Source organism: Stegodyphus dumicola, chromosome X2 (genome assembly GCF_044657685.1).
Source record: "Stegodyphus dumicola isolate Sdum_Otavi_A_Nest chromosome X2, ASM4465768v1".
Classification (NCBI taxonomy): Eukaryota; Metazoa; Arthropoda; class Arachnida; order Araneae; family Eresidae; genus Stegodyphus; species Stegodyphus dumicola.
The window spans coordinates 115621964-115647910 of NC_140781.1; the positions used below are offsets into that span (position 1 = coordinate 115621964).

A 25947-nucleotide genomic window follows, 5' to 3' on the forward strand; every position below is an offset into this window, starting at 1 on the left:
CTCTGAATTCCATTTCGACAGTGACAATGGACATTCATTAAAAGGACTGCAAATACACCTGTTTTCAAGTTCTCTCTCTCTCTTTCCCTTTGAGCATTACCCTTGCACATGTGAATGAAGCCTTTACAAGACATGTCTGGTAACTCTTCTTCCATGCTGATTCAGCACCGCTGTTTCTTTAGCAAGTACTCGTGCTTCTTCCTATGATTATTTATTTTTCATATCTGTGAAAGTGTTTAACATTAGTCATCAAAATTTTCCTTGTTGCATATGCTGCTAGGATGAAGAAGCATTCCTAATTATAGTTTTTGAATCCTGTGAGAAATTCTCTACATCACAGTCATGGGATTGACATAGCAGAATATTTTGTTAAAAAAGTAGCTGGCATTTTTCATTTCTTCCAAATCCAGTAGTCTTCTGCAAGCATGATGTCAAAATTTAATTAGTGATTTTTGCGATGCTTTGAGATTTTACTTCATTCAAGGTACTGTTCTCCTTCGAAGAACTCATGATTGCTATTTTATGATTGGATTTGTGTCAAAAAATAATTAAAATATCTGCATCTAAATAATTCACTAACAAGTCTAATCCCATGACTCTCAAATTTTAAGCATTCTTAATATTCTCTTTGGCTTATTGCCAGGAGTAAATTTTACAACAATATCCATTAATAAGACTGAAAGCTTAGAAAATGCTACATATTTCTTCTTTCTTTCTCTGTATGTATGTATGGTAATGATTTAGAGAGGTATGATGAGAGAAGATCACAAGTTTCACTCGTGGCCAAAGTGGGGAAAGACGAGATACTTGTACAAGATACAGCTTAAAGCTGCTATGTAGTAGATGAAATGATGGAGTTGCAGACAGATGTGCCAAGTTCATCATATAATTTATTCGTAGACGTTCTTCAAACATATTTCCAATGACATTAATTTCTTAGGACATGTTTTTGATTGGTACACTACAGTGTATTCATGTAATTGATTAGGGGGTATCAAGTGTGAAGATCACAATTAACTTTCAGTATGGCCAAAGTGCACAAAGGCGAGATGGTTGTACAAGAGATACAGCCTGAAGCTACTCTGTAATAAATGAAATGATGGAATTGCAAACAGATGTGCCAAGTTCAATATATAGTTTATTTTTTGACACTCTTGAAACATCTTTACAATTATATCTTAATTTCTTATGAAATATCCTTGGTGGGTACTGCACAATGCATGCAAACTACGCCCCACAATTTATAAAAAACACATTTACATTTTTGAGCAATGGTGAAGAAATACAGCAAAGTGAGAGAGATGCCTTATTTGGGCAGCAGCAGGTGAGCATGTAAAGTGTATTAAACAGTTGGAGTTATTCATAACATTGGTTCCTTTATTTCATAACATTGGTTCCTTTATTTATGTTCTGTATAGCAAAACAAAAGTTTACAGCAGTGCAGAGAAATTTCAAGGCAGTGTGATGTAAATGATGCAGTATAGGTGTGCTGAGGAAGGTTAAATTAGGATTAAAAATTAGGAATTTAAATGTCTGTTGAAAAATTTTTGTTAGATATTTATATTTTACTTGTATATATATATATATTATCTGCTACAGTCAAAAGTCTTTAATCCGGACTCGTCGGGACTTCGGCGATTCCGGATTATCTATTTTACTGGATTATAGATCATCAGTTTAAATCTGGTAAGATGGCATGCAGAAATTATAAAATTAAAAATTTGAAACCGTAATTTATGAAATAAAGAGCAATTATGATTTAAAGTGTATCAAAATTTACAAAAAAAAAAAAAGCTTAATATTTATTTGTTTACTTTTTTAAACATTTCCTTCAACGTTCGCATGTGTAAAGCATACATTACACATAGTCGAAATTAGAAAATTGCAACCAGAAAACTATTTGATGTGTACTCATGATATTTATGATGACGAGGAATTTGATTTAAATCATATCAAAGATGGAATACATTGAGATGAAATACTGCATTTAATAAGGAATTATAAGCTGAATAAAATAAAAACATTTGCCTTGAAGATAAGGATAGTGCTGACAGATCAACTTCCAGTTCATTGTGCGCTGCGACATCCCTTCCCCGCAAAGCAGCATGAAATTGATAAACAGATTTCGGAATGGTTAGAGAAACAAAGGATATGCCTTTATCCATTTTGTAGCAATTCCACTTTTTGTTTGATGGACATCGAAACATACTTTCGCTTTAGATCCTTTGGCAGCTCCGGCATCGGAAATTCTATTTGACATAATCGAAAGTTCAAGCTTACTTTTATAAAATTGTGCTAACAGTCTGCAAAAAATAATAAGCCGTATCCAATTTGAAGATTAAGGAACAACGCAATCTTCAACATTAACTGAAATAGATAATTAGATAATTTTAGCTTAGCTTATACCATCCTTTATACATTAAATGTGCATGTGTAAATGTATTACGTGCATGCGCACACGCATATGCCCACGCATAAAAGTATTACGCGCATGCGCAAACGCTTATGCGCATGCGTGAACACATTATGCGTTGACGCATGCGCAGAAAGTTTGTAGCTTGAGGTCCCGATTATAGATCATTCCGGATTATTAGTGTCCGGATTAACGACTTTTGACTGTATTATAATACTTATGCCTGAAAATTAAAATGTTTTTTTTATTATGTGATACAATACAAATCATTGTTCTTTAAGTTCTTTAAGTAAACTTGTAGTGCTCATTGTTATATATTAAATAGGCAAGTATACGTTTTACAACTTATGCCTGAAAATTAAAATGTTTTTTTATTATGTGATACAATACAAATTATTGTTCTTTAAGTAAACTTGTAGTGCTCATTGTTATATATTAAATAGGCAAGTATATGTTTTACAATCACATTGAGTGTCATTTGGCCATTTGGCACTCTTCGTACAAAATGCACACTTGCTTCTGTGTGCATTTTTTCTACTATTATTTTCATGCATTTTAGGAATGTTGTACAATAAGATGTAAAAGTTTTTTTTTTTTTTTATACTTTTTGATTTGAATTCCCAAATCCTTCCTTTAAATGGTGCTTTGTTATTTTATTAATCACATTTATGGAAAGTGGAATAAGACTGTTTCCTCTCATATTTTACTTGGATAATATATTTAATCAATGTATTGAAAAACTCAAAATTCATATGAAAAGTACATGTATAAAAACCCAGAAATTGTCTTTCAGCATCATTTGTTGTCATGCTCTTTTATTATTTCTTAACACTTATCTGCAGGGAATATATTGCATTAATTAGCCATTTATAGAGATAATAAAATTGTTCTATTTCATTTGTGCTAAATTATCCCCTGTTGTATACTACCATAATTTCCGGAAGAAAGGCTGCATCAGCGTAAACGCTGCACTCGAGAAAATGACGAGAAAAAAATTCAAATTGCACAGGAACGCCGCAATAGGTTAAATTGTGCATGACATCGTCGTGGGCCGTATAGATGCAAAATCTCAACCTTAGTCCTGATATATGACATATCAGTTAAGAAAAATGCATGAAATGAAACCATAACTCAAAAATAAATTAAAGGTAAGAAATGTTTAAAATATATTTATGTTCACGTATATACTTATATTTACCCACTAAAGAAGTCCATATTTGTAATACTCAGACTATATTATAAAAAATGTTACAACAACGAAATATTAAATTTGGATGACAAAAGGAAATTTTAAATTTTACATACAAAAATGAATACATCATATGAAGCCATCAAAATCTGATTCTTCACTATCTGAATTAAAAAGGTTTAGTAAATCCTGATCTAAGTCCAAGTCTTCCAGATCGTCATATTCATCCTCTTGGTTTACAGTCTCTTTATCTAAGGATATAATTTCAGCTTCTTTGAACCCTGCTATTATTGATGATGTTTTTACCAATTTCCACACACTTCCTACCCACTTTGCAACTTCTTCATAAGATGCTCTATGCATTTTACCGCTTTTGGTATACGTATGCAATCCTTGACTCATCCAACACTCCCACCGCTTTCGGACTTCAGCTTTGAAGGATTTATTACCTGACAAATGTAATGGTTGTAAGATTTTTGTCAAACCACTAGGAATTACTGCTGTGGTCTTAGACAATTTTTGACATCTGGTTTTCACTGACTCAAGTAAATGAGCACACATGAAATCCATACTGGATAACCCTTTTGGTTGGAAAAAAGATAGTTATGACACTGCCAAAAGATAGCCTTACGACACTGCCAAATGTTTTGTAGCCACTCGTGCATGATTGTTTCGCACATCCAGCTGTTCTCGTTTGCACAAATAATTACGTCATTAGGAAAATCTCCCTTCATAATAGTCTTTCGTTTAAAAATGATCATCGGCTTTAGCTTGCCATTGTTTGCGGCACAAGCTAACACACATGTAAATGACATTCTTTCATGCCCCGTCGTAAGTACAGATGCAGTTTTTGCACCAGTTTCATCAACAGTTCTGTTTGCAGGAGAGTCGAAAGCTAACAGCGTTTCATCCATATTTATTATCTGTGACCGAAGAAGTTTTTTTTTTGTCAATAATATCTGTCACATATTTTAGAAAAGATGCCTTTTTATCCTGTCAGTCCATTGGTAATTGTTGCCCGACTGTTGTTCTAGTACGCACAGAAATATTTTTTCTTTTCATAAATCAGCTACACTAGCAAGGCCCTCCTTCGAAATCATTTATGTTCATTTATTTTGCTATAAATTTTCCTTGTGAGTGAATTTTTACAGTCGAAATTTCCATTCCTTTTCCTCGTTGCTCCTTTATACAGTTTGCAAGGTCGTCCTCTAGATTTGGCCTCCTTACAGTGCCACTTCTTTTGGCTCATTTCTGTTGTGGCATATTTTTAAGAAGTTCTTTTTCAGTTCTCCAACGTCGAATACATCTCTCATCCACTTCAAACTCTCGAGCTGCTGCTCTATTTCCAATCTGTTCAGCACGTGAAATTACATTAAACTTAAAACCAGCAGTATAGCTTTTATGCCGTTTAGGTGCCATTTTCAAAAATTTTCCGCTTCCTTCTTACTTAAAAACTATCCAACAAGTACTTGTACCCAAACTGATGGGATCTGTATCTGACAGAATGCCAAGAAAAATCGATTCATGCTGAAGGGGAAATACGTCAGAGTTTGTTATTGCGAGGCAGGTGGAGTCGTGTCCGCCTTTAAAAAAAATTGCAGAAAAGGCAGGGGTGGAGAGAGGATGGGTCCTGGAAGATTCATCGAATGGCAGAGGAGAGAGACTCTTCAAACTGATGAGAATGTTGATTTGAAAGGGGTAAGAATGTTATTGTTCTGAGATCCTGTTTAGGGTGAATAAGGCATGTAGGTCCGTTCAAGGAAAAGAATGTAAACAAAATAACGTTTGCAGAAAGCAACTGAGTGGTCTTTTGTGTGGGAACAGCACCAGCCTACAATGAGAAGGCCATCCAAACTATCTACAATGACCATCATAGGAAATATTTTAGAAAATTTAAGTTTTAAACATGTAAACGCCGCGGCGTTTCTTTCGGAAATTATGGCAGTCTTAAATTATGGGCTACCTTTATTTTATATTATTTTTTATTAGTACATGTCCAACAGCCAACTGCAAAATAGATGCTCAGGAGGAAGAAATGTGATAAATTGTAGAAAATATTATCCTTGTTAAAACTTTTTTTTTTTTTCCAATGGCAGATTGTGAACAATTACAAATGTAACCCAGTCCATTAATCTATACAAGGCCGGATGTGGTGGTCTCTTTATAATGAAGGCACCTAATAGGTAGGCCACCATCGCCTTTCCTATGAAGGGGACGGGCAGTTACAGCCATGCCTTCTCCGCGATTCGAACCCAGGCCCTTCAGTATTGCAGTCAGCTTCCCTGACCACTATACCGGCTGGACGACTTATCCTTGTACTAAGAAAAAAATTATCGTGATGTTGCATTTTTGGCAAATTTTTGAATCTCTGAAACTGCTTTTATGATGAAAGTCTCTAATTATAGTTGTTTCTGATTTCTTTATGCAGAACCAGGAATTGTATTCATTGCTTAGTAATAATTCATTGCAAGAAGATAAATCTGAATGTTTTCGAAAGCTTCTTCCTTGTTTCAAATGAATATTTTCAAAAGCTGTTATTGTAGCCAATGGTATTCTACATCTATGAGTCTTCATGGTGCTGTGCTATTAAATTTTTAAGAGCATTTTGTCTTGTCATTGTAGTTATTGTCTTTCGATAATTACTTCTTTATTGAACTTTGATGAAATGCTTCATTTTGTGATTACTTCAACTGTTTAGTGGTGTAATTTCTTTTTCTGGAAAATGTTAATAGCTTTTTCTCTTCATGTAAAGGAAAATTTTAAAGCCTCTGTCCTACTTAATTTACATCAGCGTTAGTTTTATATGTAGATACGCTTGTTTCAGTGAAGGAAGGACATAAATCTTTCATGCTTAATTTAAATCAATATATTTTTTATATTTAGATTATAGAGTATTTCACCCACCTTCTTGGTGTGCCTTCGTGGTGTAGTGGTTTTGCACGCTGGGCCGGTATTCCAGAGGTCCATGGTTCGATCCCCGATGAAGATGTTGCTAATTTTTCATCTTGCCTGCTTCCAAAAAATACCTAATGTCTCGACAGGGGCGCCCGAACTAAAAGGGTGTTGTACGATGGTTCTTCACACCCAGAATTCGATGATTGAGTCCCCTAAAAACCCCAATCACCCTTCCTTCGTGGTGTAGTGGTTCTGCATGCCGAGTCGGTATTCCAGAGGTCTGCGTTTCGATTCCTGATGAAGGCGTTGCTAATTTTTCTTCTCTCTGACTTCGAAAAAATACCTAATGTCCCTACAAGATATGCTTGTTTGAAATCATAGCAAATTTAAAGCTGTTTTTATGTTTTTGTAAGTTTACTGAGTTGGTGACTTTTGATGTTATATTCATGCACCTAGCTAATATGCCAAGTACTCTCCTACCTTCTTTGAAATAAAAAGTAACTTTTTGTTATTCCAAAGAGGATAACGATTAGCTGTGGGAATATTTACTATGTAAATAAAATATCTAGGCTTAGGCTTAAGATCTGAATGCACCACTTTTTCAGCTACCAGTAAGCAAATTAGATCAATTAGTGTCAAGTTACAAACATGGAAGGAGGACGTTAGAGGATGTTATAAAGAGGTGATAGAAATGAAATATTTTATGCCATGCATTGGTGAAAATTGAGAAACAACTGAAGAATTAAATTTTGTGTAGAATTTGAATTCTTAGCAAACATAAAATGATTGTTTTTTTATGTAAATATGCTCCAGAAAATTTAATTAACACTTTAACTATTTAACTGTCAAGTTATTTTGATGATTTGGGTGCATAAATTGTCAATTTTTTTATCCCAAAAATGAAATGTTTGCCTCGCAATCAAAAAAAAAAAAAAAGTTCGCTTTTTGAACTTTAACCTCTATCCTTTGAAACCTTCAGTAAAGTTCTGCCATCTGTTGAATTGAAGCCGAAATAAACTTCTCACGATATATATTCGGGTATAACAATACGATGCACTCAAAAAAAAATTAGCCCGAGTAATGTTTGGGCTTGACATTTTGGAATACCAGTGCTGTGCCCGAGGTTAATTCGGGCATGACAGGTAAAAGGTTAAAGAAGGTTTTGAATAATTTAGCTATAGAAAGCTGGAAAGAATGGTTTTTCTGAACAGCAGTGATACGTGAATGATGATTTATCAGTTTCTTTCCCCCCCCCCTGAGCATTGTGCTCATGTCTCTTGTAGCAAAATTTCAAGGTTTGCTTTGTTTTACTGATGGTAAGTCATGGCAGGGAATACTGTAAATAACCGTGGAGTTTATATGTGGAATAACACCTTAAAAAGCTGAACCTTTACAAAGAGTGTGTGAATTTGTAATTAATTAAAGGAAAGAATTGAATAATTATTAACTTATAGAATGATAGAATGTTTCTTTCTGCAGTGAAGTGTAAATTTTTCAACTACTTCATGATATAGAATTAGAAACCTCAGTCAGTTACAATAACTGTAAATATTTGAATTTTGTATCAAGAGCTAACTGAAAAAAATAACTTATCTTAAAATAGCCTTAAAAAATAAGAAAGTAAAATGAGGCCAATTTTTGCATAGCAGATGGTAGAATTGGTTTGACAGAGAAAGCATGCTCAGGAAGGTTTTGGAATGCAAAATAGGGATGAAATACAATTCAGAGAATGTCTCGTGGAATGGAAAAGAGTTAAATGTCTTGAGTTCAAAAGCTGATTGATTAAGAAGACATATGAATTTATAAACCAAGAGAACTTTAGTCAGATCTGCTTTATTTCTGTCAAACTGAACTATAGCATGAACACAGTGAACCTAAAATAGAAAAATTAATATTTTCAATAATTTGAAGTCATAATAGAATCGGACTGAAAAGACTAATTCATCAGTTTTGGCAGTAATAGTTACTCTTTAAAAAAAAGTATTCGATTGAGATAGGTTAATTCTTTATTTTGATAATTACTCTTTTAAACAAAATATATTCGATTAAGACAGGTTAATTCTTTATTTTGATAAATCAAAAATGAAAATAATCATTTCATAGTATTTTTGAATGTTTATTTGCGTTTACATCTTGGTGTACAATTCTGTGATCTTATTTTCTTACGGGTAATTCAATTCAGTGCATGGTGGGATCTTTGAAAAAATAGTCCTGCTAGTTTTGTTTGTGTTTTGACAGCTCTCGTTGAAATTTCCATTTATTATCAAACTAAATGTATTTGCAGTATTTCTCATTTTATTAATCTGAAATTATGTTAAGTTACAAGTCAATGACCTAAATCCAGCTGAGGCTATTTAATTATATCATTGTATTTGCAGAGTTGTCAACTCTCCCGATGTCCGACTGTTTTCCCGCCAACGCAATTTAAAAATACTTCTCCAGACTTTCTCTTATTCTTAAAATTTCTCACGATTTTTATGTAGCTTGGCTAAATACTTTGTTATTTGCACCAAAAAATCTGCTTTATGAGCGAGATCACATGCATCAGAAAACGTAGCGTTCCAGTTCTCCTATGAGCATCAAGTGCCAGTGTGTGAGTAGCATCTCCGTTCTGCGGGTCTTATGCTTCACTCACATGCAAGACACATTTTTTCAGTAGGCAACCTTCGGCGATTGGCGACGAATGTAGACGTCAGGCACGCATTATCAATTGCTGCGAATTGTGTGTGTGTTCTTTTGTCCGTATGCAAAAAATAAATGTTTAGAAGTAAGTATTCATAGTCCAAAAGATAAATATTCAGCACTGTTTGCATTAAGACTTACTGATTTGTTATTCAGATAAACCCAGAAATGCAGAATTTATTTATCGGGACTTAAAAGCTTATGCTGAAACAGACGTTCTTTCTTTAAAATAGACGTTGTTTGTTGACGTGTTGATGTTAATGCTGTAGGTTACTATAACGCTTAATAATGAATTTACTTAACCTTATTTCATATTTATTTCTTAATGTATTTTTGTTTGATATTCCATCCTATATTTGCTGTTATAAAATTTCTTTTTAAATTTATTTGAATTCATGTTTTCCACAAAGTCATCTCTTATCCAAATAATTGTTGAGTGCTTTGCCATAATCAATTAATTTAAACTCATTTTACAATTTTTTTGTAATGCAGTTTTTATATCTATTTATATATCTATCTACATTTTCTTATGTATTATATATCTATATCTTTACATCTTTCTATATTATATATCTATATTTTCTTGTTGTTGATTACATTATCTTACCTATTAGTTATCCGTAAGACATACACATTATTCATAATCAATCCTCTAATGACTAGGTTTACCATTTTTTTTTTTTTTTTTTGTTGTTGTTGCTCAAACCGGAAGAATTAAAAAAAAAAAAAAAAACTCGCACAGAAAATAAAACCTGAAAAACCAACTACTAAGAAAAAAGGAAAATAAAGAAGGATTGAAAAGGCTAAATGAAGAAGTTATTAACAAAAACCAACAATGAGTTTAAATAAATTTTTAGTAACTCAGTAATTATTCATTAGTATTTATCATTGGTGTCTAGGGTTTTTATCACTAGTGTGAACTTTGTTTAAAAATTCTTTGTTATTTTTAACAGTATTGAAAAATTCACTGCAATTTAGTTGACTATTAATTTTGCAGCTTAGTAAAGCTTTTACTGTCGATTCAGCCAGTTTACCTCTTTCTTCAAACAATTTTTTTTATGAAAGTATAATTGACAATTTTCTTTTGATTCCTGCCAGTGTGTTTCACATGCTTGAAAATGTATTCTATCATTTAAATGGTACTGTGCAATGAAATGTGTTTTTCTTTGAAAAGACTGAAATTTTTTAGTCCATTTTTTTAACAATTTTTCTTTTTCTAAATTTCATAATTAGCTGACCAAACCTTTTGAAATCATTAATTCATAAAAAACTTGATCCATATTTATTGTATAATTTGGACAATTTAATTAATTTTTTCATTTGAATCTTCAATTTCAGACCATTTTAATTTACTGTTGTCTGTTCAAATAAAAGATTCCACCTCACCAAAACTGTTTTCCCATAGCTCAGTATAAGATAGACATCAATCAAAAAGGTTGTAAATTCTTGTAGGGTTGTATTGATATTAATAGTTCCATTAGTTCAAAATAAAAAACTTCTTTTTTCAGATGTGTCATTTTTACCATGTTCTATGCGTTCATGTGCACAAAGCAGGTTTTGTTTTGAAAAAAACTTCTTCATAATCATCACATGTAAATTTGAGAGCAGTTCTTAATTCTTAATGTAGGACATTACAAAGGAGCAAATTCCTCTAATTTCGAAGGATGGCACTTCAAAATATGCACCCTTAGATTTCGTCAGAATGAATATGACTTTCCAAACAGGAAAAAATTTCTTCCATAATAATCATACTAAATATAAGACACAAGTAAACTGGTCAGTTAGGGTTAACTTCATAGCGTTACAATATTTAGCGGAACAACATTTCTTTAATCGCCAATAGTGTATATCAGATGCCAGCTTATTGCGCGAAGCATATCACTGCGCATGCATGAAGCTAAAGCCCCGCAGAATGGAGATGCTACTCACTGTTTGCCATCTAGCATATATTAGCCAATGAGCACAAAGCAAGATCTATGTTGTTATTTCGTTCATCTTGTCTCTGAGCCAAAGAACGTTTGTCAAGTTGCGAGCCAAGCACTGAACAATACATGTTCTTTGGCTGAGCAGTCTGAATGCACATGCTTTTGAGAAATAGTTTAAATCACAATCTTTTGTTTTAGGTTATGTCTGCATAACATACACATTTACACTGCAGGGGAGGCATTTCTATATCTCCCGTTCTACTGGGCCGATTGACGAAATTCAAATTGCGTTTTTCATGTCTCGAAAGCGCCACTTAGGATATGCAGTCAAAAGTCTTTAATCCGGACGTCCATAATCCGGAATGATCTATAATCCGGACCTCAAAGCTAATGCGTTTACGCATGCGCATTTAATGTATAATGGACAGTATAAGCTAAGCTAAAATCATGTAATTATCTATTTCAGTTAATGTTGCAGATTGTATTGTTCCTTAATCTTCTAATTGGATCCGGCTTATTATTTTTTTGCAGACTGTTAGAGCAATTTTATAAACGTAAGCTTGAACTTTCGATTATGTCAAAAAGAATTTCTGATTCTGGAGCTGCCAAAGGATCTACAAAGCGAAAGCATGTTTCGATGTCTATCAAACAAAAAGTGGAATTGCTGCAAAAAATGGATAAAGGCATATCCTTTGTTTCTCTAACCATTCCGAAATCTGTTTATCAATTTCATGCTGCTCTGCGGGTGGGAGGAGGAACATCGCGGCGCGCAATGAACTGGAAGTTGATCTGTCCAGGGCAGATGTTTTTTATTTTATTCGGCTTATAATTCCTTACTAAGTGTAATATTTCATCTCGATGTACTCCGCCTTTGATATGATTTAAATCAAATTCCTCATCATTATAAATATCATGAATACACATCAAATAGTTTTCTGGTTGCAATTTTCTAATTTCGACTATGCGTAACGTATGCTTTACGCATGCACACATTGAAAGAAATGTTTAATAAAGTAAATAAATAAATATTAAGCTCTTTTTTTTGTAAATTTTGATACCCTTTAGATCATAATTGCTCTTTATTTCATAAATTACGGCTTCATATTTTTAATTTTATAATTTCTGCGTGCCATCTTACCAGATATAAATTGATGATCTATAATCCATAAAAACCGATAAACCGGAATCGCTGAAGTCCCGGCGAGTCCGGATTAAAGACTTTTGACTGTATATTAGATTTATATATAGCACTATTCCAACATAGGTATTTTGACACAAAGTTGGATATTTTCTGAAAAAACATACCAATTTTTTTACATATTTTGATTCTATGGCTCAAATTATGCCTAAATATTAAATTTTGTAAAATTTAGTGCGAAATTTATGGAGAAATTCAAAATTTATCTTGGTGCTTTTTTTCAGTTTGTGCCAAGAATAGTTCACTTGGCAAACTTCTTAATATATGGCAACCTATTTTCCTTTCCCTTTTTACATGATGCATGAACGGAATAAAAGTCACATCGTTCTTTCTTTCAAATAATGTTCTTTATATTGTATTTTTAATTATAATTATTATTATTTTAAATAATTTTTTCTTTTTCAAATTTCATTTAAGTTGCAGGGTTTCTTTCAAATAACTGTTTTAAAAATTTCTATTTACTCATTTGATTAAAATTTGTAGTTTAAATAAAAGGTGCATTGTTTATTTTTTTCAAATAGTTCACTGTATTTTTTAGTCGTAGTTATTATTTTAGGTAATTTTTACATTTTTAGACTTTTATTTTAATTGTTTGTATTGCATTGCCTCTTCAGATAATTGTTTTAAAATTTTCTTCTCATTCATTTGAACTGCACATTTTAAATATATTCATTAATATAAATTTTCCAGAATTTGATTTTATTTATTTGTATTGCGTTTCTTATGGAAGAATATTTTGTGACCCAGACTACGATGCGTTTGAAAACTTTATATTTTAAAAGAGAAAATACAGTAAAGCACAGTTAACATGTCTTTCAATGTTCTGTTCAGGAAACATATATAATGTATATCTGTCATTTTAATTTAAGATGACTTGCATACATTGCTTTAAACAATCTTTTAATTGTGTCCATTGCTTTACACAATTTTATCATCCTACATTTAATTTCTTAACATATTATTCATATATTAGTCAAATATTTTATTTTCAAATCGCAAGAATCAAATATCATAAAATTAAAAAAAAATTAATTAAAAAAATACTAAATTTTATGTAAAAATTTAAATTTTCTTCTTAATGGCTTGTTTTTTTTTTCTTCAGGCATTCTGCAAGTATATTAAAAAGCATCCAACTTTTCTAAACATTTGGTATTTCTGACAATCATTTTAAATAAAGTTATCGCCTTCCATTTCATAAAGGCCTAAAAGTGGCCGAGCGGTAAAGTCACTGAACTCTGGTGGTTTGCTCCAGGGCTCGAATCCCGGCTGGGGCATTTTTGTGGTTTTTCTCGTGTAACGTGTATATGAGTTGGTTTCCTTTAGAAAGTTCTTCACAAAGGCATCTCTCCTTTTAGGCAGATAGCTGTGCTTTGCCGTAACTTAACAATCCAATTAAATCCATTTCATCAGTATTTGGTCAGAGCTTTTATCAGTTTTTAGAGGCTAGGCATTTTGAAGGTATGAGATGAAAGGAAAGACTGGTTTCATCAAGAGGGAAAACATCTTTAGATTATATCCATATCCACTGGATAAATTCCTGAATCTTCACGTAATTCGACTGAGAAATCATGGGATGCTCCGTTTATGATACGATATGATGTTCTATGATGTAATTAAAATTTATACAATCATATAGTCAAAAACCAGTCACTCTTCACTTTAATCTGCAATGATATTGTTTTTGCCGTTTTTTTAGGCACAAACTCAATTCCTGCTGTTTGCTGGTGTACACATACAGGTGTTTACTCTTTGAACACCCATCCTTTTTGAAGTACCCCATTAAATTTTTGCTCCCCCGGCCTGATTTCCTTCTTTCCTTCTACATTTGTTTTCAGTGCCAACACAAGGAAATTAAGATTTTTCCATCGTTACACTGCCATAAATTTTGCATTGTCAAATTTTTTAAAATATTCGTTGCATCAAATGCGTTTTAGCTGAAGACAGCTTTTCATTTTCTAGACATTTTAACTATAAATAAAGTTTAAAGCAAAGTCCAAAGGATAAATATTTGAATTAAAAGATTTTTTTAAATGAGAAAGAAATAAACCACTCCAGCAGCACTTATCCTGTGCACTTAGTAAACGGATTCTTATATCATGTGCAAACAATCTAAATCGTATAATTTAGATTTTTTTAAGCCTAATAATTTCTATATTATATTAAAGAACATGTTTTTATATAATATACAACACAAGAGGAAATTACTACTTAAAACATTCTTTCTAAGAGGATTAATGTAAAAATTTATATATATATATTTTTAAAGTTGAGACATGACCCAAACTGTCAAAGTCGTGTTTGCTTAAAAACATTGTGAAAATAAACATCAAACGAACTTTCTCAGTTTTAGCCAATTCAATTTAAAAGCAGTTAAAATAAAGTAGCAGACGATAACATGGCGAAGGTAAAATTTTACTCTGACAAATATTTTTATAAAAAAGGGAAAAAGAAAGAAATTTTATAAGAAGTTAAAAATTTGAATAATATCATCTATAATTTTAAAAATAGCTTTTCTTATAGTATTAATAATTTTTATTACGTATCATTGAGGGATGAAATTTAGGCTTAAAAATAGCTGTGGTAATTTCACTGTAACAAAATCGATAAACTACATTTGGCGTTATTATTGCTCGGAAGAAAAAAAAAATGATGTCAAATTTCAATATGCAAAAATATGTAAATTTGCATATATCTTAAAACATTTTGAATAAAAATCTCTAATGTTTTGCAGGTATGCTTAGGAATACACCTACGTTAAGCTAGTGGTAAAAATTTTATAGGTTATAGTTCAAAATGGTTTTCAAAAAATTTATAAAAATTACAAATTTTAAAAATAAATCATAAGAAATGGGTGAATTTTATTTGGAATGAACCTAAATTTTGAATTGTGAAAGGAAGAACAAATATATATATATATATATAAAGAAAGAGATATTAATAAATATATACCAAATTCAATTAACATTGAGGAGCTAAAATTTTGAGAGCTAATTTTTTAAAACTACTCATGCGATTTTTTACAAAACTTGGCAGTCTGGCATAATTTGAGTCTTGGAATCGAAATATGGAAAAAAATTGGTATGTTATTTCAGAAAAAGTCCGATTATGTGTCAAAATACCTATGTTAATGCTATATATAAATCTAATATATATCCTAAGTCGCACTTTGAAGAGATGAAAACCACAATTTGAATTTCGTCAATCGGCCCAGTAGAAACAGGAGGTCCCTTCTTTCTTTTTTTTTTGTGCAGTGTACTTTTCAAAAATCGTACGCAGATGACTTTCCTTCTATTATTTCCTCAAGAAAATGTAATACATTTGCGATGCATACCATTTGTTGTGGTGATTTTTTTATTTCCCATGGTGGAAGGGCCGATGTTCTGAAATATGTGGATACACAAGGACAACATAAAATCTCTTGGGGGGTGAACTGAAAAATTAAATTTTTCTATGGAAACAAAGGAGCAAAAAGTTAATAGCGCAGAACACTGTTCTGTGCCTTTTTACTAGAGCACAATCTGCAGCTTAATGCATTGGATCATGCTGTAGCTTTATTTAGAAAAATATTTCCTGACAGCGAAATTGCTAATACTCAAGTGCAAGGACTAAAAATGGCTGCAGTTGTTAAAGAAATGGGTATGAAAAATAAATCTTCAGTTATTGATTGTATTGAAACAGTTCCATTCTGCCTCTACGGAGGGAAGCAAAACTGCCAATTCAAAACTGTATCCAATTGTTGTTTCTTTTTTTTAATCCAGGATCTTCAGAAATTGAATTTAGTTTACTTTCTGTCCTCACTTTAGAAGGCCATTCAGTAAGCTTTAATATAGCACACCTAACTATTAAAAATTTTTAAGAAAATGCGATTCCTCTGGGTAATGCGTAGCACTTGGTGCCGATAATGCACCAGTAATAGTAGGTTTGAAGACTGGTATTGCAGACATCTTAAAAAAAGAAAAATTCAGATTTGTAAATTATGAGGAACACTTGTCACCTCTTAAATTCAGCAGCTGAAAAAGGGGCAGCTCCTTTACCAGTAAGATTTGATGACTACATTGCTGATATTTATTATATTATTGCCTTGAAAGTAGTTCTAAAAGGAAGAAAAATTTGAAAAGTTCTAACTGCTGCATAATACTGAAATGAGAAAAATTTTAAAGCATGAAATGAACATGAAAAATTCAGAAATTTTGAATGTATGTACACATGGCTATCTTTAAAGAAATGTTTAGAATTTTTGACTAATGAAATCCACTTCTTGAATTTTTTAAACTAAATGCCGAGTTAAGACTATTGAAAGTTATAAAATAACCTAAAGTAAATAGAGATTTAGTTACTACTTCCATTGTTAAAAATAGGTTTGAGAAAAATAATTTCTATGCAAGTGAGCAATTTAATTGGCATTTTTCAAAATAATACTGTAAAATATAAGCATAAAGTTGATACAAATTTCTCTAAAAATAAAAATAAAAAAAATTGCTCATCAAGGGAAATATTTTCTGATTACTGTAAGTATATCTTATGAAGAACTAATATTTATATTTTTTTCTTCAGACCTTAACAAAGTGTTTTACTTTTTTGCACAATTAATTTTGCCATCATTCGATGTTCTTAACACAGTTCTACAAAGCAGAACTCCATTGACTGCAAAACATTTTTATCAAAGTTTGTAAAACCAATCTTTCTTTTGTCTTTTAATTCTATATATGATGTGATTTATTGTGAAATATAAAATCAGAAGAAAGTTGATTTGCAGGAATAGGGGCTGTAACTAACAAAGTTGTTGAAGAACTTTCAGAGGAAGACAGAAATAAGTTTTATTTCCACATTAGAAGCTACTTCTGCCGACTATTTCATTACATACTACATAAATTTCCAATCAACAATAAAGTGATTTATATGCTAAAGTTGCATATGTTTCTGCTCTAGTAAATGCATCTTTTTCTGATATATAATTTCAGTTGTGAAAGACGATCTTGATGTTGCAGCTGATAAATTGTAGACACAGATTTGCAGTTTATAATTACAAATTTTGGATAAAGTTATAAAACCTGCTAGGATTAAAACCAGTGAAGTTTAGTTGGAGAACTGAAAGGGGCTTAAATAATTTTAAAATGTAGTGAACTGTCTAGAATAATGTTGGCCATTCTGACAATTCCCCATAGTAATGCAGAGCACGAGAGGATTTTCAGTGTAGTTGCAAAAACAGTCACTAAATTTAGATCTAATATTAGTAATGACATATTAGGTAAATTTTTATTAGCAAAAGCAGGCCTACTGGCAGTTGCTATGAACAAAATTATGAAGTTTTTTCCCTTAATGACAGCAACATCTGCCACTGTTCATAGCATGTGTAAGAAAACTGATTAAAGTATTATTTTTTGTTAAAAGATGCAAATAATAAAAAAAAATTTTACATGTAATAATTTTTACTTTACATTTAAGAATTAGTAACTGAACAGGTATTAATTAATAACTGTTTAAAGTTAATTCATTAAAGAATGTATTTTTATCATTTAAAAAAATCTTTTTGTTGTGAAAAAAACTCTTGGTTTTTTGAATCTCTTAGGTTGGTTAGGTTATTTAATTACGGCAAAGCCTCGAGGGCTATCTGCCTAAGGGGAGGGATGCCTTCGTGGAGGACTTTCTAAGGGAAACTGGCTCGTATACACGTTACATATGGGGAAAACCACGAAAACACCCATGCAGCCAGCCCGTTCGCGGGATTCGAACCTCGGACCGAACTACCAGTGTTCAACGACTTTACCGCTCGGCCGCTGGTGGGCTCTCTTAGGTTGATAAGTATGTATTTGATAGAGTTGTAGGAAAAAAGAAGAAATAAAGATAATTAAAATTTTAAATAATAAAAAGAAACATTGCAATGTTAGAGCTCAAAGGAAGGTACAGAAAAGAAAAAAAAGGTGTAAATTATGTTTAGATTGTAGTATAATTGAATAATATAGAACATTTAAAAGTCTTTAGATAAAGAGTTTATGTTCCATTAATTGATTATGGTGAAACATATGAGAGCTACCTTCTTAAAGGGAGGGATGTATTTGTGAAGAACTTTCTGAGGGAAATTGACTTGTATTCATGTTTTAAATGAATAAAACCATGAAGGCTCTCTAGCAACCAATCCATTTGCCGGGATTTGAATTTAAATTGAACTACCAGTGCTTGGCAATCTTACTGCTAAGCTGTGGTGAATCTTCATTTAAGGGAAAGAAATAATGAATTTTAAATAATATAAGAGTATTTAAATTCATAAAAACTATGATTTGAGATTTACTCACCACAACATATTTAATTGGGTAAAATTTAATTGGAATTTGGTATTGATTTTAAATTAAAGTTTCACAATTTTTTTTTCAAAATTTTTTTCCATAATGTATAATGTAAATTCAAGTTATATTCTCTTAGAAATTATTGATGATTATCTTGCTCTACCTGCACTGATAGCTATGAAGTGCTTCTTGTTTTTAATATAAACTTTTTATCTAAATAAGACTTTTGATCAATTCATATTTAATTGATATAATTTCTGTATAAAAATAATTTTTGCTGTGTTTTTTATAAAGATTCATTTGTTTGGCTGTAATGAAATTAGCTGCTTTGGAATATAATTACATATAATTTTTAATGTGAATATATTTAATGTATCTATTTTTGAAGGTTTTGTGTAAATTTTTATGTAAAATCCACGAAGGTATAAAAATTAAGTCTATTTAAAATAAAGGTAAAATGTAATTTTTTATGGTATTGTTTGGTTTGTTGTTAATTGATAAGATTAGCAAAGAGATTAAGTCTTTAATAATAGAAATTTAAGAGTGACTGTATGAAGTTTATTTCGGCATAATATTTTATATAAATTATAATTGTAGACCAAAAGTAGCATAATTTATAATTTCACCCTTTTGCTGTTCATTGAGCTGTTGTTGTAACTCTGATGACTGATAGTTTCAGTCACAATATTCTAGCAACAATTTCACAAAATTTCACAGGAAAAATGCTTTTCGTATTATGTATTTATGTGTGTGTGTACTAGAAATTATGTGATTACGCATTCCCCTTTATCTTTGATTTTCTATATATTCTTATATACATGCATACACATACACACACATTTATATATATACAATATGTGTCTGTTATGTGTAATAATTTATTTTGTAGTAGATAACTAATATTAGATGATTACTTAATTAGGGAAGCCACCAATTCACTTTAATCATGGTTTGGAAAACTGCTGTGGAGATTCTTGGAAGTGGTAAACATATTGGTGACATCTTACTAGATGTAACTTTTGAAGAATCTCAAAATGTTGATAATTAGGAAATATCTTTATTATTACTGTATGGCATAGCACAGCACAATGGGGGCAATCCACACCCCACAATATTAATTATGACCTATTACATTTTTACTGATGAGAAGAAGTGGCCAAGCTAGAGACATCCTTTAGCTAGGGAGCAAAGGAGAATGTTTACTAGTTATAGTAGTATTTGCTAGCTTGGAAAGTCGTTGCTTTAATCCTGAGCAGTGATTGGGCACTTTTTTACAGAGAAATCCCAGGGAAAAAGTGACATAACATGCTGCAGAATGGTGCAAAGTGTATCCTTGAAGAGGGGATATGTTTAATTAAAAGTTTTGAATTTAAAGGCCTATTGCCAGTTGATTCCAATTAAGTTTAATAAATTTGTTTGTAGTTTTGTTTCAGTCTTTATACACATATATTTTTATTGTTTTCTAGAGCTGTTGTTTCAAGGAAGCCAGGATGCTATAGTCTTGCGTATGCTTTTACTGAGAAACCTGTAAACATTGGTGAAAATGTTATCATGCAAGTTCTTCAAACTGATTATTTTGCGAAAGGACCTTTAATGTATGGTATTACATCCTGTAATCCATCATATCTTGATCAATATGAACTTCCAGAAAATACAGATGATTTAATGGATCGGCTTGAGTACTGGGTTGTTAAACCAGATACTAACCATTATCGAATTGGGGATATTATTGTTTACAAAATAAATGCAGAAGGTATGTATTTTTCTGTTTTTTTAGGTATATTTATAAGGCTGATGTACTTAAATGATTTTTTTAATGCAAAGAGTTTGTTAAAATTTAATACTATAAGAGTCATGTATGCATTCAGATTTATGTAGATTGTGTCTCAAACACAGTTGAATTAGGTCAGCTTCTATACTGTGAAGTAAATTTTAAATGGAATGCCCTAAGATTTAAAAAAATGTTTGAATATAAAAAGAATGCGTATAGGTGAAATATAAATTGCACAATGTAGTCTTTTTCTTTCTTTCTTTTTTTGGTAAAATGCCTTACTTTCATTTTGTTGTTATCACCTGTAGCCTTATTTAATAAATAAAAATGTAACTTTATGCCAGACTGACATAAAAATATGTATTATAATTCATGCTTAAACTAGTTATATTATTTTTGAAATTTAAAAGTTGAAGAAATATCTCTTGTACTTTGGTTTTAAATGTATGAAAAATTAATTTTTAAGAATATAGTGATATTTACAGTTGCACATAAATTTTATGTGTTCTAACCCTTTACCAGGGCATGTAGCAGTCCTTACAAGTGCTTATCAACTCCTTATATTTGAAAATAAAGTATAAAGGCCCATATTGGTGCTTACTTTTCCTCTAAAGCACTTATTTTTGCTTTTAATGCTTATTTTTAGTTTTTAGCCCCTTTTTTTAAACGAACGTGCATTTTCTTTCGTATCAAAGCCAAAACTAAATAAACAATTTTTCTTTCTTATCTGGCATGTCAGATGGTGAATCATACTTAAGGAAATAGGCTTTTCTCCCCCTTTCTTTGCATTCATGTAACCTTTAATTTGCATGAGTACAGACAGGTGCATGTTGTTCTATTGTCGAAGAATTTGAATGAGGTGGAAAATTCTGATACATTCCATGTTCCTTTTCCTCCCAGTACCTGTACCCCCAGATTATAGGCATGCCTCTGTATGCAGTTGAACTTCTATCCAAGATTTTAATAATTTGCATTCTCATTCCAAGTGGTCAGTTCATGTTTGCATTTATTATGATCGTTATGCTTATTTAATAAGCATATGTGTGAATATTTATAATTATATATTTGCAATAAATGAAGTATAGATTGTTATGTATGTGGATTTGTCAAACACAGATAGATTACTGTTTATTTATACGATTAAATTATATTATTTATACATAAGAGAGACATTAATGCTACGTAGTCCGCAACAAGTGACGAGAGTGATGCAGCACAATTACCGTGCACTTGTCTGGGCTAACAGTAAGGTTAGAGGCACTGCCATCTATTGGTTAGCACAATAACAAATATCTAACATGCTCTTTTTATATCTAAAACAAGACAAGTGCATGTTACAAAATTAGTACAATAATTATATTAAGTCATTACTTACTTATCGGTTAACTTTAGAAACATTTTGGCAAATTGCATCTGCATCATTATTTAACAGTTGACTTTAGAAAACTTAGCAAAATTGCATACCTTGATGACTAGCTTAAATCTTTAAAATTATGATTTACTAATTAAACTGATATTTTAGAGTTATAAACATTTCATTAAATTCCATAATTAGTCCATAAAGTATAATTTTATAGCATCAGTAAGTTCTTCGTAATTGTATCTATATCAAAGAGGCTTTATTCTATTTCTGCTTGATCTTCTTAACACTGACTCAGTTGACACATTTCCTGGAATTTGAGAATGTTTAGTAGAATCACTTACCTGTTCCTTAGGTGGATTTTGCTTATCATCATCTACAAGAGCAGGTTGATCCTGTGTTGATTGACCAAGTCCAAAGAAATCTTCTGCTCTTCTGTTCCACTCTCTAGTTTTACACACAGATTTGTCTTTATGAATGTGATGTTGGTTTCTCCTATACACGCTTCCATCATTCGCTTTTATGACATCAGATCTTGGTTGAGGACTTGTCTTCATGATTATACCCTGTTTCCAAGGCTCTTTAATTTTTCCTTTGAACCATACTTTATCATTTTTATGAAGTTTTGGAAGATGGGCTTCATGTTTATTGGGATATTTCTTTCGCATCATCTGCCTTCCTTCAAAAGCTTTGCTTTCACCTTTTATTCGAAATTTTGGTTGCAATGTTTTAGAATGTGAGTGCAGGAAAGATCTGTCTTCGTCTCATTAATAATTCAGCTGGGGATGGCAAATCTTTTGCAGATTGAATTCTATAATCTAGCATAACAATGTACAAGTTTTCTCCTTCTTCCGCAGTTTTTTTCAGAAACTTCTTGAGAGTTTGAACAGATCTTTCAATTTGACCATTTGCTCCAGGAAAATTTGATGTGATGTGATGCTATGCATAATACCCCGTTCTTCAAGAAATTTTTGCAATGCTTCCTAGTTGTATGGTGGTCCACTATCAGCAATGAGCTTCTCTGGTATTCCATGTGTTGCAGAAATGGACTTCATAACTGTCATTACAGCTTGAGCTGTTGTACTCTTAAGTGGTTTCAGCTCTACATATTTTGAAAAGTAGTCTATCATTAACAGATATTGTTATCCACCCAGGTAAAAGAAATCATTGGGAACTTTTTGCCAAGGTCTCTCTGGTAGATCACAGTCTAAAAGAACTTCTTTCTGATTAGCCTGTTGATTTTTCTGACATATCTCACATCTGGAAACATATTCTTCCACATCTTTGTTGATTTTAGGCCAGTAAAAATACTCTCTAGCTTAAACCAGAAACTATACCTTTGTGAGACACGTGCAGTATTTTCATTTCTTCTCTAAGAGGCAATGGCAAAACTAGTTGTCCGCAACAAATTTTGCAATCCTTTGTCACATAAAGCCAGTAAGGTTGTACTGCTGGCCTTGTTTTACTTCTTTCTGGCCATCCATTTTTTATGTAAAATAAAACATCTTGCAATTCAAGGTCTTTTTCTGCCATTTTATTTCTAAGTTTTTCAGATGCAAGTACTCCTTAAAATATTACTTTATGCATTAAATTCAAGAGCAGAGTTAATTCTGACACCGTGTTATATATGTGGACTCGTGAAAACATAGATATAAAATAATGAAGGTGCACGTTTAGTTTTTAGAAACCATTTATTTATAATCATAGAATGTATTATATTACAGTGTATTATAAATTGAGCAAGCTTCTTTATATTGCAGTAAAAAGAGATAATAAATTCTTAAAAATAACCCATGTACAGACATTTCAAAAGCAAAAAATAAAATAGTAAGTAAGGGATTAAAAAACATTTAAAAAAAAATAAATCAAAAATTTCAATTTTAGTAACTTCTTGTAAGTTATTGATCCAACTGCATGATGTTATTGATCCAACTGTTGGATGGGATTTAATTATGGAAAGCCATTTTGTTGGGGTTTCTAGAAATTATGTGTTCATTTATTTTTATACATTTTCTCATTTAAGGGAGGGGGGAAAATTACTTTGAAAGCAATTTTGCTGGTAAATATATAATTCTTTTTACAAAACTTTGAGGTATTTCTTTAAAAGAGTTCTTTAATTCATTCCACAAAACAGTTTCTTGTTATTTATCCCTTTTTCTCCCTCTTAAATTTTTCCCTTGTACTGACATTAATTTTCTTTGCATATATGTATTAAAAATATATCAGTTTTGTAGTCAATAAAAACTGTGTAAATAACCTTGAAGTATGATATGATTATTTATTTATTTGCAAACAATCAAATTTATTTTAAATGTTGGAAAAGTGTAAACAAAGTTCATAAAAACATAACCTATAATCCTCAAAGTTCTCTAATTTGCATGACTTTTGTTTCCAAGATCTGCAGATTTTTTGAATTGAATGAATATAAATTAAGTACAAAGTCCATAATCCGGACTCGTCGGGACTTCGGCGATTCCGGATTAGGCCTTTTTCCGGATTATAGGTCATCAATTTAAATCTGGTAAGATGGCATGCAGAAATTTTACAATTAAAAGTATGAAACCATAATTTATGAAATAAAGAGCGATTATGATCTAAAGGGTATCAAAATTTACAAAAAAAAAAAAAGCTTAATATTTATTTGTTTACTTTTTGTAAACATTTCTATCAATGTAAGTTGTTTTTAAGTTGCTTCATTTTTTGTGCTAATACTTTCTCTTTAATTCTATAAACAGACATAATTTCTTGTTCAGTTACAAAGTTCCACTGTTCAAGTCCTGCAATTGCTATGTCGAGAATACCGACTAACTTGTCAATAAAAATTTTTTCATTTTCAATAACGTTCTCCACTATTAGAAGCGCGCATGGGTAAACACTTTACTGGCTTTACGAGCATGCATAGCGGATTCGCGCACCAAATGTGCATGCGTGAGTTTGTTGCTTTGAGGCCGGATTATAGATCATTCCGGATAATGGACGTCCGAATTAGAGACTTTGTACTGTATTATGAATTATTTTTATTATATATGATAAATAAAAAGTATTCCTTGTAGCTTTGCTCTTCTTTTATGATGCCTAAACTTAATGATTTGAAATCATTTTCCACTTGCGTGTGAATTTCTTGCTCGTTGAAGACCCTTGGCTTAGTAGGTCTTCAAAGGAATGACATTTTTAGGTATTCAAAATAATGCTGTTTTTAGGTATTCAGTGGAGTTTTGTTCTTAGAATATAAGTATGGGATCCATTAAATTGCATGGATAGTTTCTAGCTTGGCTGAGTTAAATAGTATCAACAGTACTGAAGTGTGCTTAGTAACAAATACAATTTGCATCTCAGCTTAAGAATGTATAAAATGGATTCAGATACCATACTTATAAAAGGAAAATGACTTAAATGAATGGAAATGGGAAATGACTTTGGAAATGTGTATTGAATATGCATAAGCAGAGAGCTCCAGATTAGGGAAAATATAAATATTTTATGTAGTCTAAGGATCATGTTTATGTAGTTGGTTATGTTTAAAAGCAGGAAACAAAGCAGGCTTCGAATAGAAACTTTTTAATAGTTGAAGCTTTGTGAAAATTTATATCATGGATGGTCAAAACTTTAACTACATATTTGAGTTAAAATATTCAAGAGCAAATGGATGTTTATGTCATTTTAAGAGTAGTAAAATAGTTTTAAATTCAAAAGTATGTTTCATTTAAACTAACAAGGAATTTTGCATATATTAAAATTAATGTATTTTTATGAACAAAAATTTTTGTTGCTGTTGCATATATTAAAATTAATGTATATTTTTGAAAAAAAAATTTTTGCTGTTGTTTTGTATTTAGAAAAGTATGCTAAACTTTCTTCTCTTTGTGTATTTATATTTTTAGAATGAAAATCAGGCATTTACCCCCTATTTCCTGCTTTCCCCTCTTTTTTTTTTCTTCTTGTTTATAAATCTTAACCGAGTTTAGAAAGAGTAAACTGAAAATCGAAAGAGATAAGAACGAGTCTTTATAATAATATGCTAACATCACAAGTAAAACCATCAGTTTCTAATTAATCTTAATCCATGCACCCAAGTGTGCGGAACTGAACCCATACTGTGCAGAAAGAATATATAAAAAAAAGTTTTAACAGAACAAAGAACCTGCAGTACAGAAAATATGGAATTGAAATACTACCCAATTGTTTTAATTAAAAGTATTTTTTATTTAACTCACTATTAATGCGACAACC

General features: G+C 31.3%; 1 protein-coding gene across 1 annotated transcript in view; it reads left to right on the forward strand.

Annotated features, from left to right (window-relative positions):
- The window catches only part of LOC118187466 (protein neuralized-like), an 86905-nt gene that overhangs the window by 44096 nt on the left and 16862 nt on the right, over window positions 1–25947 (forward strand). Inside the window, exon 4 of the mRNA XM_035357700.2 lies at window positions 20053–20339. Coding sequence (XP_035213591.1) covers window positions 20053–20339 — 287 coding nt within the window. The remainder of the gene's footprint in view (window positions 1–20052; window positions 20340–25947) is intronic.